Source organism: Gekko japonicus, unplaced genomic scaffold (assembly GCF_001447785.1).
Source record: "Gekko japonicus isolate JY-2015 unplaced genomic scaffold, Gekko_japonicus_V1.1 scaffold392, whole genome shotgun sequence".
In the NCBI taxonomy this organism is placed as follows: Eukaryota; Metazoa; Chordata; class Lepidosauria; order Squamata; family Gekkonidae; genus Gekko; species Gekko japonicus.
The window spans coordinates 1038663-1056336 of NW_015174853.1; the positions used below are offsets into that span (position 1 = coordinate 1038663).

At 42.1% G+C, this 17674-nt stretch overlaps 1 protein-coding gene across 1 annotated transcript in view; it reads left to right on the forward strand.

Annotated features, from left to right (window-relative positions):
* OPN3 (opsin 3) overlaps positions 1-14917 on the forward strand; it is a 24693-nt gene extending 9776 nt beyond the window's left edge. The window contains exons 2-4 of the mRNA XM_015424566.1: positions 8047-8366; positions 10662-10913; positions 14548-14917. Coding sequence (XP_015280052.1) covers positions 8047-8366; positions 10662-10913; positions 14548-14811 — 836 coding nt within the window. The 3' untranslated portion in view covers positions 14812-14917. The remainder of the gene's footprint in view (positions 1-8046; positions 8367-10661; positions 10914-14547) is intronic.
* The last annotated feature ends 2757 nt before the right edge of the window (positions 14918-17674 follow it).

The following is a 17674-nucleotide window of genomic DNA, read 5'->3' on the forward strand; positions in this document are numbered from 1 at the left end:
ATATATATATATATATGTTATCTGATCTAATTTCTGTGCACTCCTATAACACAACACCAAAACAGTGCAATATCAATCCCATTGGTATAGCGCTCGAAAACGAACGTTCAGGGGGGGAAAAGGGCGGAAATTGCCCGCGTGGGTGAAAAAGGGCGGGAAAATAAAGCGGTGAAGTCTGAAATGCCAAATGCTTCAGAGATGGCTCCTTACCGGTAGGGGAAAGGCTGTGTGAAATGGTAGCCCTGTACTGGTTTACTCCAAGACGGTACAATAACGGTTTTAAAACGGCTTAAAAAGGGTAACGTGAAATTCCCCAACATGTGTGGAAATAGACTGTTGATGCTTTTCATAGCATGGAGGAAAATAATATCATCTGATAGACAATGTCTCATTAATTCTATATTAAGGGACAAGACCAACCCCATTTATATCTTAGAGGAAATATTAAACATGCTTAATATGATAGAGGAAAAAATGTTTTTGATATGGATGAGTCTGGGATCTTTAATTTCTGGGCTGGCTCCTAGGTCCAAAGAAAATTTGTCAGGTTCTGGGCTGGCCCACTCCAGAAGTTCATGACTGGCTCTAGAACTAGTTTAGAAAATGATCCAGGTGATTCAATCAAGTGAATCCAATGAACTTTAAATAAGGAAGTTGTTCATAAAGAAATACAGGCAAACGGAGAAGGTTGTTTTTAGAAACTAGGTCATTCTGTACACACAAAATCATTGATGTGTGAAATTACATTCCCATAGAATTTTCCATTTCCCTAAGTTGATTTCTACGGTAAAAATATCTTTGGTGATACAACATGCAGGTATCTTAACACTGTAGCACAGAAACAGAGGAATAAACAAACCAACTTATATGAACTTAACGTTGTACAAACCTTTAGAATAGCCACACCATTTTTAGTCCATGGAGAGTATGGAGGCCCTCCTGTATTTGGTCAACATATTGATCAGTATAACTCTCTTAGTTCTGCATTCATGACGGTAGACAAAGAAGTAATGTACAAAACTCCCCTGTTTTATGACATCAGAACATGGGCTACAGTGGTCCTAATGAGAAGAGTGGTATACAGTTTCTTTACGATACAGTAAAACTTGATTGTAGCTTACAATATGTTTTGACACAGACCCCTCACCAAAACCCCAGGAGTAAGCCAGCTGTCCAGGTGGCTTAGCAGGGAGGCAGATATCGTATCCTGTGATGAACAGCACAGATGCCCCAACATCTAGCAGGTCTAAACAATCATGATAGCCTGGATTGGCTAACGTGAACAACCTGTGAATGGTCCACCACACCTTTAGATTGGCCATGACAAGCCACTTAACTTTGGAGGTGGGCATAGCTCCCCACCTGAGGGTTCCACTAGAAACAAACCAATGGATAAGTGGACTGTAGAATTCAAATAATCTATAAAATGTACTCCAGATGTTGCTCTTCGTTCTGTTCCTGACCTGATGGAACAAGGAGGGGGGCATCAAGGTGTTTAGATTTAGGCTGAGAAATGTGTCTAGGTAGCCTGATTTGGTTATGTTCTGTTTCTCTTTGCCTTGATTCTGCCCCAAGTCCCTTGACTCCCCAGCTGCACAGCCAGTGCTACTTCAAAGAAGACAGGAAGGAAAGAGAGGGTTTAACTTTCCCTCAGAGCCCCCCCCCCAACCTGTAAAGGTCCTGGCTGAGAGAAACAAAAAGGTATCTAATTATATGATGGCATCTTCTTCAAAGCATCCTTTGCTAGTAAGCATCCCATTCCTTTCACTCTTAAGGTTTTCCTAGCACCCTTTGCCCCTACACCCTGGCCAAGGAAGCCCCCCTTTGGTCAGTACATCTTACTATTGCAGAATTTTCAATGGTGCAGCAGTAGGCCAAAATCTGCCTTAAATCACCTGCTGTGATTTTAAGCTGCATCCTGGGGTACTGAAATTATTTAAAGAAGATGCATTTAAAGCTTATTTTTATTACTATGTCATTTACTTCACATTTGAAATATACACAGCCGTTTTACTACCTCAAATATAGCAGAGGATATGCTGCCCTGCAGCAAGACCTTTTTGCAGTTTGTACTTGGCTCTTCCTTTGCCAGCTGTTACTCACGGATGACCTACATATGATATCTCAGTGCTCAGCCATATGATGAAGGCTATGATTGTAGGCATACTTTCATTTATTTGAGTCTGGGATGTAGGAGCTTACTGGCTGTGGAATGTCAAGAGGGCCACTTTTCCTTTTGCCTACTGCTTCGGTGGGAAGGTAACAGCGTTCCATGCGCCTTGGTGTTTAGTCATGCCGGCCACATGACCACGGAAACATCTTCGGACAGCGCTGGCTCTTCGGCTTTGAAACTGAGATGAGCACCGCAACCCTAGAGTCGGATTCGACTGGCTTTCGAGCAAGGGAACCTTTACCTTTACCTTTTTACTACTTTGGGTGTCCACTGCATATATTATATACATACGGTTTGTTTGTTTCATTGTTTGCTACTGTTAGACACACACAGACAGACCTGAGCCTTCTCTTTGATTTTGTTCTTGCATTGATGAAAATACGTAAGAGCACTGTGCTCTTTTATTTATCTTGGCGGTGGGAAGTGCCCTTACATCAGCCTTACAGGGTTTTCAAGGCAAGAATGGTTCAGAGCTGTTTGCTGTTGCCTGCCTCTGCACAGCAACCCTGGACTTCCTTGGTCTTCCATCCTAATACAGTCCAGGGCTGATCATGCTTAGCTTCCAAGATCCATGCGATTGGGCTAGCCTGGGCCATCTAGGTCAGGGCTCACTTATTTTGCACATCTTTTAAACCTTTGTAGAGTTGCATGCTACGAGTGTTCGTAATAATGGTGGGTGCCTGCTGAAGTTCCTGATTCCTACAGTGCTGTGCTCTTACAAACCTTTAACTCATCTCTGCAAGAGCTACAGCAAGAAAATGAAAACCATGAAGGCTCTATTTAAAAATTATTATTTGGATCTTCTGTTTCTGCAATGAAAGGCATTTAGGGAAGGCTGCTTAAAAGGGCTCGATTTGGTTCTGTCACAAGAGACGCTGGTTATGTTCCAAGGTTGTTACTTCCTGATCTTTTACAGGTTCTTGGAGCACAGTTTCTTCAAGAACAATTCATAAAGAACATCTGGAATGTTTTCAATTTGGGGGACAAGGATCTATACACCTAAAGGACCATCTCCTCCCTTATATTCCCATGCGCCAGCTACCATCCTCAAGCTGCTACCTACTGCCTATCCCATTTAACATAGCCCACCTGGTATCAACCAGAGCCCATGTCTTCTCCACTGTAGCTCCCACTGACAGGAAGAGACACCATCTTTAGACTGTCTTCAAAGGTGTTGTAAAGCCATTTCCATTTGCTAGGGCTCTTTGGGAGAATTATTGGAGGGGAATTTTGTTGATTTAAAGTATGATATTTATTAATTGTCATTGGTAATCTGCCTTGCACCACAAGGAAAGGCAGGATATAAATAATTACATAAACAAACAAATAATAAGACTCGAGGTTGTATCCAGCTAAGCTGGCAAGTTCCACAGTTTAGTAACAACAGTATATCCTGTGGTTGCAATAGCACTACAACAACAACAATAGAACGAACAAGAAGAAGAGGAGATTGGATTTATACCCCACCCTTTACTCAAGAGTCTCAGAGCAGTTTACAAACTCCTTTCCCTTCCCCTCCCCACAACAGACACCCTGGGAAATAGGTGGGGCTGAGTGTACACTAGGAAAAAGGCCCATTGTGGAAATAAATACAACGGCCTCTTGAAAGAGACTCTGGGCGGGTGCCCCGGCCTTGGAAACTCAGTGTCAATTTGCTGTGGCGACCTCAGCAGGGTATAATGACACAGTCCATCATTTTCTCCAGAGGAACTGATCTCTGCTACCTAAAGAACAGTTGTAATTTTTAGTGATCTCCAGCCCTCACCTGGAGATTGACAATGATGGTTCCCCAGAAGGGAATAGTTGGTTTGGAGGGTGAAGTACCTTTCCGAGGTCCCACGCCTCCTGAAACCTCACCCTCTCCAGGCTCCATCCCTCACCTCTCCAGGAATTTCCCACCTGGAGTTGGCAACCCTATCTCCTTCCCAGCCAATCATCAACCTACCTTTATTTCCCCCTCACTCTTCAGCTTTCCACCCCCACACACCTGCAGCCTCTCCCGTGCTCTGAAGCCCTGACTGCTAAGAGGAACAGTAAAATGTTTAGAATGTTGGAGGCAGGACTCAGGCAAAGCAGCCAGTGGATAGGGAGACCCTCTGAATGACAGATCAGAGCGCGAACTGATTTTGGAGCGTATGGAATGTTTTAGAGACGTGCCACCACCATTCGGCTTTTATTTATAAGGGAGATTCTCATTGTGTATTAGAGTCCATTAATAATAAATAGGAATCTTCCCTTTTAAATGCTAATGTGTTTTCTAGATAATTTCCACATTTTGAGGAGAAACCTTCTTCCTAGCAGATTTCATAATTCTAAAACTGTAGAGAATATACAATCAATTATATACTTCCCTCATGTCATTCATTAGGATCCCCTATCTCCTGAGAGCATTTCATGGAGATCAGTGGACTTGGAGGGGGAAGTCCCATTCTGCTACCAATTTTTTTTGTCTGGATCCAACTCTTCGTTTTTATTTTTACTGGTATAAAGGGTGTGGGGGTGGATTTTATAAAACATCACTAGACTTTTTGAAGTAGTTGACCACAAGGAATAAAAAGTGAAGAACACTGAAGTCTGGTTTTTTTTGTCCCTTTCTCAGTGCTTCATGTGTACAAGTGCCATTTACCAAGAGTTTCATCCTCTTCTTCTTTTTTAAAATAGTTCTCAGGCAGGGAAGAGGGGTGGAAAAAGAACCAGAGACTAGGCAATGCCATAAAACCAAGCAACCTAAATCCAACCCAGTAATCTGCTTTATGGAATTATAACGTGGACATTTACAGTGGTGTGTGTCCGATTGATAAGATGGAGAGGGATATCAAGAAGACACTGAAAAAGAGAGCAGCAGGTTGGAGAAGGGCTTTTGGATATACATGGGAAAGAGGCAGCAAAGATTACTTGGATAGTTTGGTGCTGGGAAAAGTGGGCAGTTCTTAAGCCGTTTCATACAATGAAAGCAGAACTGTCCACTGCATATATTATATACATATGGTTTGTTTGTTTCATTGTTTGCTACTGTTAGACACACACAGACAGACCTGAGCCTTCTCTTTGACTTTGTTTTTGCATTGATGAAAATACGTAAGAGCATTGTGCTCTTTTATTTATCTTGGCGGTGGGAAGTGCCCTTACATCAGCCTTACAGGGTTTTCAAGGCAAGAATGATTCAGAGCTGTTTGCTGTTGCCTGCCTCTGCACAGCAACCCTGGACTTCCTTGGTCTTCCATCCTAACACAGTCCAGGGCTGATCATGCTTAGCTTCCAAGATCCATGCGATTGGGCTAGCCTGGGCCATCTAGGTCAGGGCTCACTTATTTTGCACATCTTTTAAACCTTTGTAGAGTTGCATGCTACGTGTTAGTAATAATGGTGGGTGCCTGCTGAAGTTCCTGAGGGATTATAACTCAGTGGTGGAGCATCTGCTTGGTATGCAGAAGGTCCCAAGTTCAATGCCCCGTGTCTCCAGTTAAAGGGATCAGGTGGTAGGTGATGTGAAAGACCTCTGAAGAGCTGCAGCCAGCCTGAGTAGACAACACTGATCTTGATGGAAGGAAGGTCTGATTCAGTATAAGGCAGCTTCATGTGTCATTTATTCAACTATTAACATGAAGAGACATCAGTGATATGAAGGAAAGCAACCTTTTCAGATAAGGACATCTTTGAAAAAAGGTGGCCAAATTGCATTTCAGGTGTTGTGGGTTACTGGCAGTGACAAACACTGAAGATAGTCAGCTACATCTTCAAATATAGTCAAATAAAGCATACCTATTATGCTTTGGCAGGAAAAAGGATCACTCATCGGAAGGTACATCTAGCTGATAAAACCTTTCCGATCCTTACAAGCAAGGGCTTTTGCGCCATCTGAGCTATCTGCCGGAAATGAATCTCTGGTAATGATTTGAACTACCAAGTCACTGTGCACTATAAATAGTTTGCTGATTCTACTATAGGGTGAGGTGTATTACAGTTAACCATCGTAATATAAAGATTTTCTGGAAGAAAAATAGAGGATGTAATAAGATGCCAGTCCTGTTCACCCATGGTATGCCAAGTAGTATTACAGTGAGTTCCCTGCAGAGACTGATTGCTGTATGCCTTTTGGATTAGTACACAGCGTAGGCTGACGCCATAGCATTGCAAGGGAAGGTTAATAGTCGGAAAGAACGAAGGGAAAAGTTATTAACAAACATGTGAAAGGGTGGCAAATACCAAAGTTGGCTACTTTTGATTTACAGAATTGAATGGGGCTTAGCTGTCCTTGAAGCCCCATACAAGAGTGCTTGCTTAAGACAGGAATATATTTAACTCTTGCATCCCTAAGCCTTAGAAAGCCATGGAGCATTAAGAATAGATACTTCCAATGATTTCTGTGAGTTGTAAATCCTTAAATAAAATAAGAGTATTGAGTGGTACTTAAATTTTTGGGCCACTGCCCCCATACTTCCATAAACTCATCTCCAGTGACCCCTACCCTATATAAGCATTAATCAGAATAGCAGTTTGTGTGACCCACTAAGGAAGATGATAACAATAAAATTCAGCAGCTTGGGGTGCTATTTGGCAGCACGGTGACCTAGCCTGGTTAATTACAAATAAGTGAATAATGTGGTCGAAGGGGCCCACCTCCAGCAGACCCCTGCCTCCTCCTTACTTCTTAGCTCCCCCTTAGGAAATCCCATTGCCCCCCACGGAGCACTACTGCCTACTTGGGGAAGCAGTGCCCTAAAAAGAGAATAACGTGTTTTCCAAAACAGGCTGCATGCTTTTCTTTTGTTGAAATGTATCTGCTAGTCATTTGAACTCAAGGGCAGTTTCATGTTTCCCAGAGGAAACAAGCATTAAATTTGGCCAAAAGTAGTCTGTCTGTGATTGCTAGGCTTTTTTTATGTGAAGCGTAATCATTTTGTTCCCACAGTCATGAGAGTTTCCAATGCCAAAGTTATATCCCAATTACTTTATGGCATCCCTATCTGGATTAACACATTTAATTCACATGCTGAGCAGATCCAGGCCATGTTTTTGGGGTATATCCTTGGGGTCCTAAGCTGTGTAGGCCAAGTGGCCATGTGGCCATGTGGCCATGTGCATGGAGACAGGGCAGGATCTTCTTATGACTAGAGCTTGGCTTTTGACACTGAAATTTTGGTTACGCCTCCATTACAGGGCAGAGCTTAGTAGTTATATTTCCTTGATGCTGTCGGATTCATTTTAATCCAATCTACTTCATTCAGTCTTGAGGGCTCCCTTTTTATGTTAGATGAAATTCAAGTATTTAGATCTCTGAAACAGAGACTCCTCGACATTGAGAAACAAACTCTCTGGTCTCTTGCAGGTAAAACTTGCTCCTTTCTGCAGTTTAATATAATACCAAGACAGGGGCTTCCAGCTGCCTATTTTACACAGTTTACAGCCCCTCAATTACATAGTGCCTTTATGCTTGCACGATTCATCAGCAGTTCTTCATGGGAGATTTGTGAATCTACCTTACCACGAAAGAGTCTGCCCATGCAGTAGCAGGGAACCAAAATCTATTGCTCATATTTTGCTTTGATGTGAATTTTATGTCAAATTACGAGATGTCTTAATTGGCCCTCCTTTGCATAACAGGCATAGCCTCTCAGAAGTGAGGATTGTTTCCCTTCTCTTATTAGATCAGTGTTCCCATATTACTCTCTCAGTAGTGAGGTTTCTTCTGATTGCTGTGAGGGTGAGGGAATATAACATTAAGGTTCTGGCGAGATGATTGATTTCGATTGTACTCTGTATATTTAAATACTGGTTTTGTTTGATTTTAATTTATGCCAATAAACGTACTGACACAAAAGAAGTAACACATAATTCAGAATTATTGACCAAGATTTGATTTTTTTTTACAGGAATTGTTTCAGTTATGACTCTCACTGTTCTGGCCTACGAACGTTACATTCGAGTAGTGCACGCAAGAGTGATTGACTTTTCATGGTCCTGGCGGGCTATCACGTACATCTGGCTCTATTCGTTAGCGTGGACAGGAGCACCTCTACTGGGCTGGAACCACTATACGCTGGAGATACATGGTCTAAGTTGCTCACTGGACTGGAGGTCAAAAGAGCCCAACGATGCTTCGTTTGTTCTCTTTTTCTTTCTTGGTTGCCTGGTGGTTCCTGTTGTGATCATGGCCTACTGCTATGGACATATTCTCTATGCAATACGGATGGTAAGTTGATTAAAGCAATGGCTTCTCACTGAGTAGTTGAAATAAGTGAATGCAGCATGGATTTCTAAAAGGTGAACCAAAATGGTCGTCCTCTTGAACAGCTTTTAAAATGACTGCTGCAGATAAGAGGATTTGCTGAATTGTTTGCATCTCTTGCCATTTCTGACAGTGTTCTCCCAGAAATATTTCAGTGCCTACTATACGTGTGAGCAGAATATAAATGGTGAATTCAGTTTTCCTAATCTGAAGGGACCCTTTTACTAGTGTAGTACACAGTGTTACTCCCTTAAAAAATATGCAACAAATGATAGAGGCATGAGTAATGAGGGGGTGGGGTAGCTACACATGGCCTTCCACATAGCTTCATAAGTATCCCCAATCTGTGTCTTAGTGCAGCAGAATTCGGCATGGTATAGGGCAGGGATCCTTAATGTGTTCCCGCTCCAAAAGTCACCAGCATTGACTGTGTTGGCGTGGTATGGTATGCAGAGGAGAGTTTGGCTATCTGGCTGGTGTACCGGCCGCCTAGGACACCAGTGGATACCCTTCCTGGCTTACTGGAGATGGTAGCTGGCAGAGTGCTGGAGTACCCTAGACTTTTTAGTCCTAGGGGATTTCAGTGTCCATGCCAATGATACCACATCCTCACAGGCTATGGACCTAGTGTCATCCATGGCGGCATGCTCTCTCAGTTTGTATCAGCTACCACACACTGAGCAGGCCACATAGTGGATCTGATTTTAGGAAGGAGATAAATGTGGATCTGGATACTATTGATGCAGTGCGATGGCACTTTGTCCTGAAGGCTTGTCTGAGTACCCCAACTCCTCCTCATTTAGGCAGTGAGCTGATTTATGTTTGCCTGAGGAGACTAATGGATCCAATTGGTTTCCAGAATGCTCTGTGGGATCCGAAGCCCCCTGGCACCTCATTAGATAAGCTGTACTTTCCCCTCCCAGGAGCACTGGTATCCCCTGCCCTGCCATCACTGCTTCTAGTGGTCTTCGCGAACCTCAGACCGCTAGCAGAGCTGGTTGATATGGTGCCTAAGTATGCTGCAGTATCATCTACAATTCCCAATACTGCTGGTTCACAGTTAACCCACCTATCCTGTCAAACCAAATTCAAAAGTTGATTGCCACTAGCTTTCCAGTCCTCTGTCCAGTGACCTTAATAAATAAAGGCCAGGGGATAGGTCATTTTTAACAAAAATTATAGGTATATTCTAAAAATAATTTATCGTATGACAGTCAATCAAACAAATTCTCCTACTAATCAATTGGCTGGATTATTTGTTGTCGAATAATTAAATCAATCAATATAAATTAGCATAATACTTAATTAATTAAGCTCTTCAGATAATCATACAAGTAGCCCAAAATTAATTACAACATTTAAAACCCTCAAATCATTGGAAAATTAATTACAACATTTAAACGCCCCAAGTTATTTGCAGCCATCAATAATTAATTAAACAATAATGCATCCAGTATTATTAACAATCCCTCCATATAATTTGGACTACTAATACATTCCCCTGGGAACCACTGCAGAGATGCCTCATGTCTGGGTTGTAGGTCTGCTCCCTACTTGTTTACTGGCCGAAGCAAGTCCTGTAGCCTTTTTTAGATTGAAACAGCTACAGCCAGGACATCCTTCTATGTTGTCGTTCTCTTGGGCTAGAAGTGGTCTCCTCACCACCGGCACCAAGGTCCTGGCCTTGGTTGAATCAAACTGTACATAACTGGCAGCTGCAGCAGCCAGACCACCCCTAGATAATGCAGAACAGGGCTGCAGATTCTGGGTGCAGTAATAGAGTTTGGTAGCCAGGTGGGCCAGTCACATCATCAACCCCCATCTGAGGAAAGTGCTCATTTGTGTGCACTCCGCTGCTGCCTGAACTAGGAAGTTGGCATGCTTCCTGCTTCCAGAATCTACCCTTCGGTCTCCAACTCAAAAACCAGCCTAGAATGCACTTCAGGCTTATGCCGATTTCTGGCTAGAGTCCTGGTTTGAGGAAGGAGTGCTAGACGGGGAAACGAAGAGGTATGCCGCCCTTCTCTTTGGCGTAATGGATGGTGCACAGGTGCCATGAAGAGGAATGGAAAGAGGATCATCCTCTGTTTGCACTGAAAGGAACTGTACCCAAATTCTTCAGTGAAGAAACATGATCAGCTAACAATAAATCCTCAACTGATGACATTAATAATATCCAAAGGGTAGAGAACTGAATGTTTTACTCATAAAATAACTGCCACTTGATGTCTTTCAGTCTTGTTCTTTTAATATTTTCAGCTTCGTTGTGTCGAAGATTTACAGACTGTCCAAGTGATCAAAATCCTGAGATATGAAAAGAAAGTAGCCAAAATGTGTTTTCTAATGATAACCACGTTTTTCATTTGTTGGATGCCATATGCAGTGATCTCTCTTCTGATGGCCTATGGGTATGGTCACCTTATAACTCCAACAGTGGCTATTATCCCTTCTTTCTTTGCCAAATCAAGCACTGCATACAACCCTGTTATTTATATCTTCATGAGCAGAAAGGTAAGCATTCCTAAAGGAGCACATTAACACATGTTGCAAGGTTCATGTCTAATTCACTCTGCTCTCTCAGCTAATGTGTTTTTGTTTAGTGGTAGGGAAGCAGGCAAAATAAGTTACCTTCTCTTCCACTCAAAATGCAGATCCAGTCATAGAGGAGAACACTACCAGTTCTTAACTCTGCTTTCTGTGGAAGAACAATCTAAGACTTCAGGGTGAAATTCTCACACTGGTGGGGGTCTAGTATCATTCATCTGCAGGATTCCGTTGGGGATGAGATTAGGAACTGCCAATAGCTGTGGGGCATGGGAATCTTATTGGCTAGGTAAGGAGTTTGTGGAAAGCTTGGTTTGGATCCCACCAGTCATTTCTGCTGACAGAAGGCGGGGAGAGGAGACAATTTTTGATTATTTTCTTCTCCCATGGGCCATGGCAGACCCTATGAATCCTACTCATGCTGTTACTGGGGTTCCCTTAGTGCCCTGGAATAGCATTTTGTGCTGTAGTGTGGGGGATCCAAGCCTTTGCGTTGGGCTATGTCATAAAAAGAAGCAATAGAAAACCAGAGGTGTGGTTAAGGCTTTCTTGTTTTCTTTTGTCTATATAAGGAAAGAGACAAATTGTAGCAAGCTGTTAGGTCCATAGTCATTGGTGCCAATTAGGTTACACTCTTAAGATGGCTGCTACCTATGGTGAAATGGCTTACAGCACGTCACTCTGCTACTAACTACTTTGGTGGGATAGTTAATCTGCATAGGGTGCTTCACTGAGCAACACAGAAGTAGTTACAGTCACATTTGGTCCACACAAAATCCAACAACAACAATAAAATGTGTAATACCTCTTATTAAGACCAATGAAACTGGCATAAAATATTGTAGAAGCTTTCAAGCCACCGGGATTTTTCATCAGGCTGGATGCAACAACATTCTTAAAAAGATAGGGTTGGAAGCAGATTTTTCAGGTCATGATGTTGTGACCCGATTCAGAATAAGTGCAGCAAAACTGGCTGTTTGTGTTCAGTAGTGTCACCATATAGTCAAATCTGATATGCTAAGCAATACCATGACATCACAATCACAGCATGACCTGTATTGGCTGGGATTACACTGTGGGGAGAAAGTCCCAGTTTTTTGTTTAATGGCACTGATGGAGCAACAGAAACACAGTGGAGACAGACCGCCATAAACAAATGTGATACAAGTACTTTTGAAGGCAGGATGGGCCATTTCACATACTATAACTCTTCTTTTGTCCGCCAAAGTTTTGCAAGTCAAAACTCAGTGCAACTCTAAACCTAAATGTATTAAAATCATGGATGATTTTCGACTCCAAAGTACTTTCTTTGTGGTGTTTGGACTTTATAAAATAGATCAGCTTTTTGTTATTCCTACCACATGCAGAGAACAGTGAATATTTCAGAATGTTTTATGAGATGTCTGATAAGATGCTGTTCAAGCATATTTCAGCTACCCTGTAATTTAGTTGTTGTAGATTTTCCGGGCTGTATGGCCGTGGTCTTGGCATTGTAGTACCTGACGTTTCGCCAGCAGCTGTGACTGGCATCTTCAGAGATATAACAGAGAAAGATGGAGTACTCTCTGTATAAATGTGAGAAGAAAAATGGTAGGCAAGTAATTTATATCTACTCAGGAAGGTGGAGTAGGGCTGAGTCATTATCTTGCAGATGTTTCCCAGACTGACATGCTAATGGAGGAGCTTTCCTGAGGAGGTTCTTTTGCATATGGGTTGTCTGTTGAAATTCTAATGTTATCTGTAGTGCAGTTGTGAGATGTAGAACATTTTGTGTTTTCAGGACTGGAAACCATGCCCTATCTTTTTTTAAACTCTCTTCCTTCTTGTAGAAATTGTGTTTATGTTTATGAATTTCAATGGCTTCCCTGGTAATCTGACATGGTAATTAGATGTGTTGTCCAGCATTTCAGTGTCTTAGAACAAGATACTGTGTCGTCTTTGAGTTAGGCTGTGTTCAGCTACTGCTGATTTTTCAGGTTGGCTATGTTCACAATTTCAACAGGAAGGAAGAGAGTTTAAAAATAAATAGGGCATGGTTTCCAGTCCTGAAAAACACAAGATGCTGTACATCTCACAACAGCTGTACAGATAAGATTAGAATTTCAACAGCCAATTCATATGCAAAAGAATCTCCACAGGAAAGCTCCTCCATTAGCATGTCACAGCCTGGGAAACTCCTACAAGATAATGACTCAGCCCTACCCCACCTTCCTGAGTAGATATAAATTACCTGCCTAACATTTTTCTTTTCACCTTGACACAGAGTACTCCATCTTTCTGTGTTATACTTCTGAGGACTTTTAAAAACTTTTTTAGACAGTACTTGGTCCACTGCTTTTTAACTTGTTCATTAATGATTTGGAGTTGGGAGTAAGCAGTGAGGTGGCTAAATTTGCGGATGATACGAAGTTGTTCAGGGTGGTGAAAACCAGTGAGGATTGTGAGGCACTCCAAAGGGATCTGTCAAGGATGGGCAAGTGGGCATCAACATGGCAAATGGGGTTCAATGTGGCCAAGTGCAAGGTGATGCACATTGGAGCCAAAAATCCTAAATATAAATACACATTGATGGGGTCTGAACTGGCAGAGACTGAGCAAGAGAGAGATATTATAGCTTTGGAAAAATGCAGAAAAGGGCAACTCAAATGATAAAAGGGTTGAAACACTTTCCCTATGAGGAAAGGTTAAAGCGCTTAGGGCTCTTTAGCTTGGAGAAATGACGACTGAGGGGTGACATGATTGAGGTTTATAAGATTATACATGGGATAGAGCAGGTAGCGAAAGAGGTACTTTTCTCCCTTTCTCACAATATAAGAATTCGTGGGCACTCAATGAAATTGCTGAGCGGTCGGGTTAGAACGGATAAAAGGAAGTACTTCTTCACCCAAAGAGTGATTAACACATGAATTCACTGCCACAGGAAGTGGTGACGGCTATAAGCATGGACGGCTTCAAAAGGGAATTAGATAAGCATATGGAGCAGAGGTCCATCAGTGGCCACAAGGTATAGATAGGGGCTCTGGGGCAAGTGATGCTCTGTCTTCTTGGTGCTTGGGGGGGGGTCAACAGTGGGATGGCTTCTAATGTCCTGGCCCCACTGGTGGACCTCCTGATGGCACTGGTATTTTTGGCCACTGTTTGACACAGAGGGTTGGACTGGATGGGCCTTTGGCCTGATCCAACATGGGCATCTCTTATGTTCTTATGTTAGGATGCCAGTCACAGTTACTGACAAAATGTCAGGTACTACAATGCCAAGACCACAGCCATGTAGCCCAGAAAATCTACAACAACTAATGAACTCCGGCTGTGAAAGCCTTCGACAACATATCCTGTAATTTGTTGGTGCCATTAAAAATTCTTACCTAGATGCCTCTAGCTTTGAAAATACTGATGGCCACAGTGATGCTAAAATGAACTTGAATACACTGCATATTTTCATGTGCTTAGAAAAATGCATAAGAAGAGGAATCAGTGTCACTATGTCTGAGCGTATTCAGTAGGAGCGGACACTGATTCCATGGAGTATCTATGTCAGCCTTGAATATATTGCAAGAAAGTGGTCCCTTGGATTGTCACTATCATTTTCCTTTCTACCTAGTTTCGAAGATGCCTTCTGCAGCTCTTCTGTGTTCGCCTCCTGAAATTCCAAAGGACCTTGAAAGACAGGCCAGCAGTAGAGAGTGAAAGGCCAATAAGGCCCATAGTCATGTCCCAGAAAGCAGGGGACAGGCCCAAGAAGAAAGTGACTTTCAGCTCTTCTTCCATCATTTTCATTATCACCAGTGATGATGTGCAACCGATAGAAAATGGTACCAAACATGTGGGCACAAAGGTCAATGTAATCCAAGTGAAGCCACTATAGCAGGCTATATTCCACTGCTGTTGAAAGCAAAGTGGACTTTTGCCAACCAAATTGCTTTGGTTAATCATTCCTCTTGGGCTGGTTATCTGTGGCACAATTAAGAAGAAAGCAACACTTTTGGGGAGTGAAATATGGAAGTAATTGTGTGACTTGTGAGCATGTTAATGGTTGTGACTGTCTAAATAATGACATTTCGCAAAAAGGTCTTTTTTATTGAAAATATTTATTTTTCCATATCATGTCCTGTTTACATAGCACTTGCTGCACTGTAGACGTTCCAAGGAAATAAAAGAACTTCTGAAATAGATAATGGTTTCTTCTGTAGAGCCTCATTGATTTTTTTAAAAAATTATTCTGTTTTAATACATTGTGATATCACAGGCTAGTCTTGACCAGTGTACAGGCCATGCTGTCTCAGATACTTGATTTGAGAGAGACACTGTGATGACTTGTAGGCCAAGTTGGTGACTCATGCATAAAATGAGGGCAACTCAGAAACAACAGAAGATTATATCTTTGTTGAGCCCATCTTTTCTCCCTCAACATCTAAATCAGTTATGAGAAGTGAGCTGTGCTGCAAAGTAAATGGACGGTGAGGCCATATTAAATACAGCTGTGCAGAAACAGTAACTATATGGAATATATTCAGGCAGCAAAGAGTAACTTTTAAGGCAACAGTGCAGCAAGTTAAAAACGGTTTCTGGATGGAGCAGTAGGTCTTTTCTGGAGGGAAAAGATGTTCAAAATATATAAATATATACATGTCGATTCAAAAGGCCAAACTGTTCCCAGTATGATATGGGCAGAGACTATTACATATTGCAAGGGCTTTGCCAGAGGTGGGCTGCCTGTGAGCTCTCCCGTGATGACACATTGTGCTCACCTTGCAGCATTCTTGTTGGAGAGGACCACAACGCCCAGAGATCAGTGGAGGGCTGGTGTGGCCCTGAGCCCCCAAATACTCCCAAGTTTTATTTTCTCCATAGAGATGAAATAGAAAGCATTCTTTCATGTAAGCAAAAGTGAAGGGTTGCACTGGGGGATGACATTAGTATAAGGGTGAAACCCATTCTCTTCCCCTGGCTGGTGACAGCAGCCATTAACGTGCAAGCCTGCTTCTGACCAACAGAGCCCCCTATCCTGGGTCATATTTCTTGGCCCCACAAGGATGTGTTGGGATGTTGGGAAAACAGCTGTATATCATAGTGTCTGTGATCCTGGCCTTGATGTTGTAAACAGCCCAGCACTCCAATAACTCCGTGAAATTAATAATATTCCCTTACCAAGAGGAAACTAGGCATTGGTTTGCCCATAGTCATTGGATATGAATTGGGGTTGAAAACCAGTTGGCCCAAATCCAAGTTGTTGTTATTTTTCCCCCAAAAAAATCCTGAATTAAATCGCTAGGGCAAAATGTAGAAAATACATTTGGAGCACCAAGAATTCCTGAAGCTGGCCCAGAAACGTTACTTTCAGATACTGCTTTAGCACTGTCCAAAAAAGGATTTGGCTAAATTCCCAAGGATTTGGTATTTTAAGGAAGCTATTCAAATCTCAGCAATCCCAGAATGTCAGTTGGGCTGAGTCCAGTGCTTCCTGAGAGAGAGCCAGTTTGGTGTAGTGGTTAAGAGCAGTGGACGCTAATCTAGAGAACCAGTTTGATTCCCCACTCCTCCCCATAAAGTCAGCAGGGTGACCTTGGGTCAGTCACAGTTCTCTCAGAGCTCTCTCAGCCCTACCTACCTCACAGGGTGTCTGTTGTGGGGAGAGAAAGAGAAGGTGATTGTAAGCTGCTCTGAGACTTCTTTGAGTAGTGAAGGGCGGGGTACAAAACCAACTCTTCTTCTTCCTCTTCCGCCTCCTCATACTATTGAACTTCATAATTGAGAGATTTCCTAAAGCCAAACCCAGCATTGTAGTCACTGTCATACTTGGCTGTCCTAAGTAGGGTGGGGTTGATTTGTAGGGGAGGATAAACCAAATATGGCGATATAAATATGGAAATATAAAGATAAAGATAAAATAAAAATATAAATGTAGAAATGTAAACCAAATATGTACCCCAGCTGCTGCAACACTAATCATGTAAATAGTGAGGCTTTAACATGTAGTTGATTAATTGGCAAGATCCTTCTATTAAAATCAATTATGAGGATGCCTGCAAATAACTGTAAAAGAGGGTATTTTTTAATTTAATGCTAGTATGTTACCAACCTCATAAATGGCAATTGCATCGCTCCTTTTCTTTCATATGAAATATGCTTTTATTTTTCTTCAGAATTATTGTTTTATTCTTATGCAAGTTTAGTTGCTGAGTTGATTGATTCACTGGATTTACTAAATTCTCTTTGATCAGGTAAGATGACCCTTACAAAAAAGGGCTTAGGGGATGTCTGTTTCATATGGTCATAAGTGTTGATGTCTATCAAGCCTATCAGTCAGTCTGCTGACAGCATCAGAGATATCTACATGTTAACTTTTTTTAGGAACATGAATTCTGTATCTGCTATATGAGCAGGTAAACGTTGAGTTCAGTTCAAATTTAGCTGAACAGATTAATGCTTAAGACTTTATAATGCATTAGATTGAAGGAGCAAGAGAAAGTGGTTTTACCTTTTCTTTCCTCTGCCAGAGCCATGAACACAGCACCAGCTACATGGATCATAGCGTGCCATTCTTATGAAAACTTCAATGGCTGCTAGTGTGTTTCCATGCTTAAAGTGCTGGTTTTAAACTTTAAAACATTTAAAGGTCTTGGCCGGAATGTTTAAAGGACTGTTCGCTCCCATATGAAGCTACCAACATGTAAAGATCTTCCAGTCCCTCTTTCGTTTTTCTCCAGCTTTGGTTGGTGGTGGTGGTG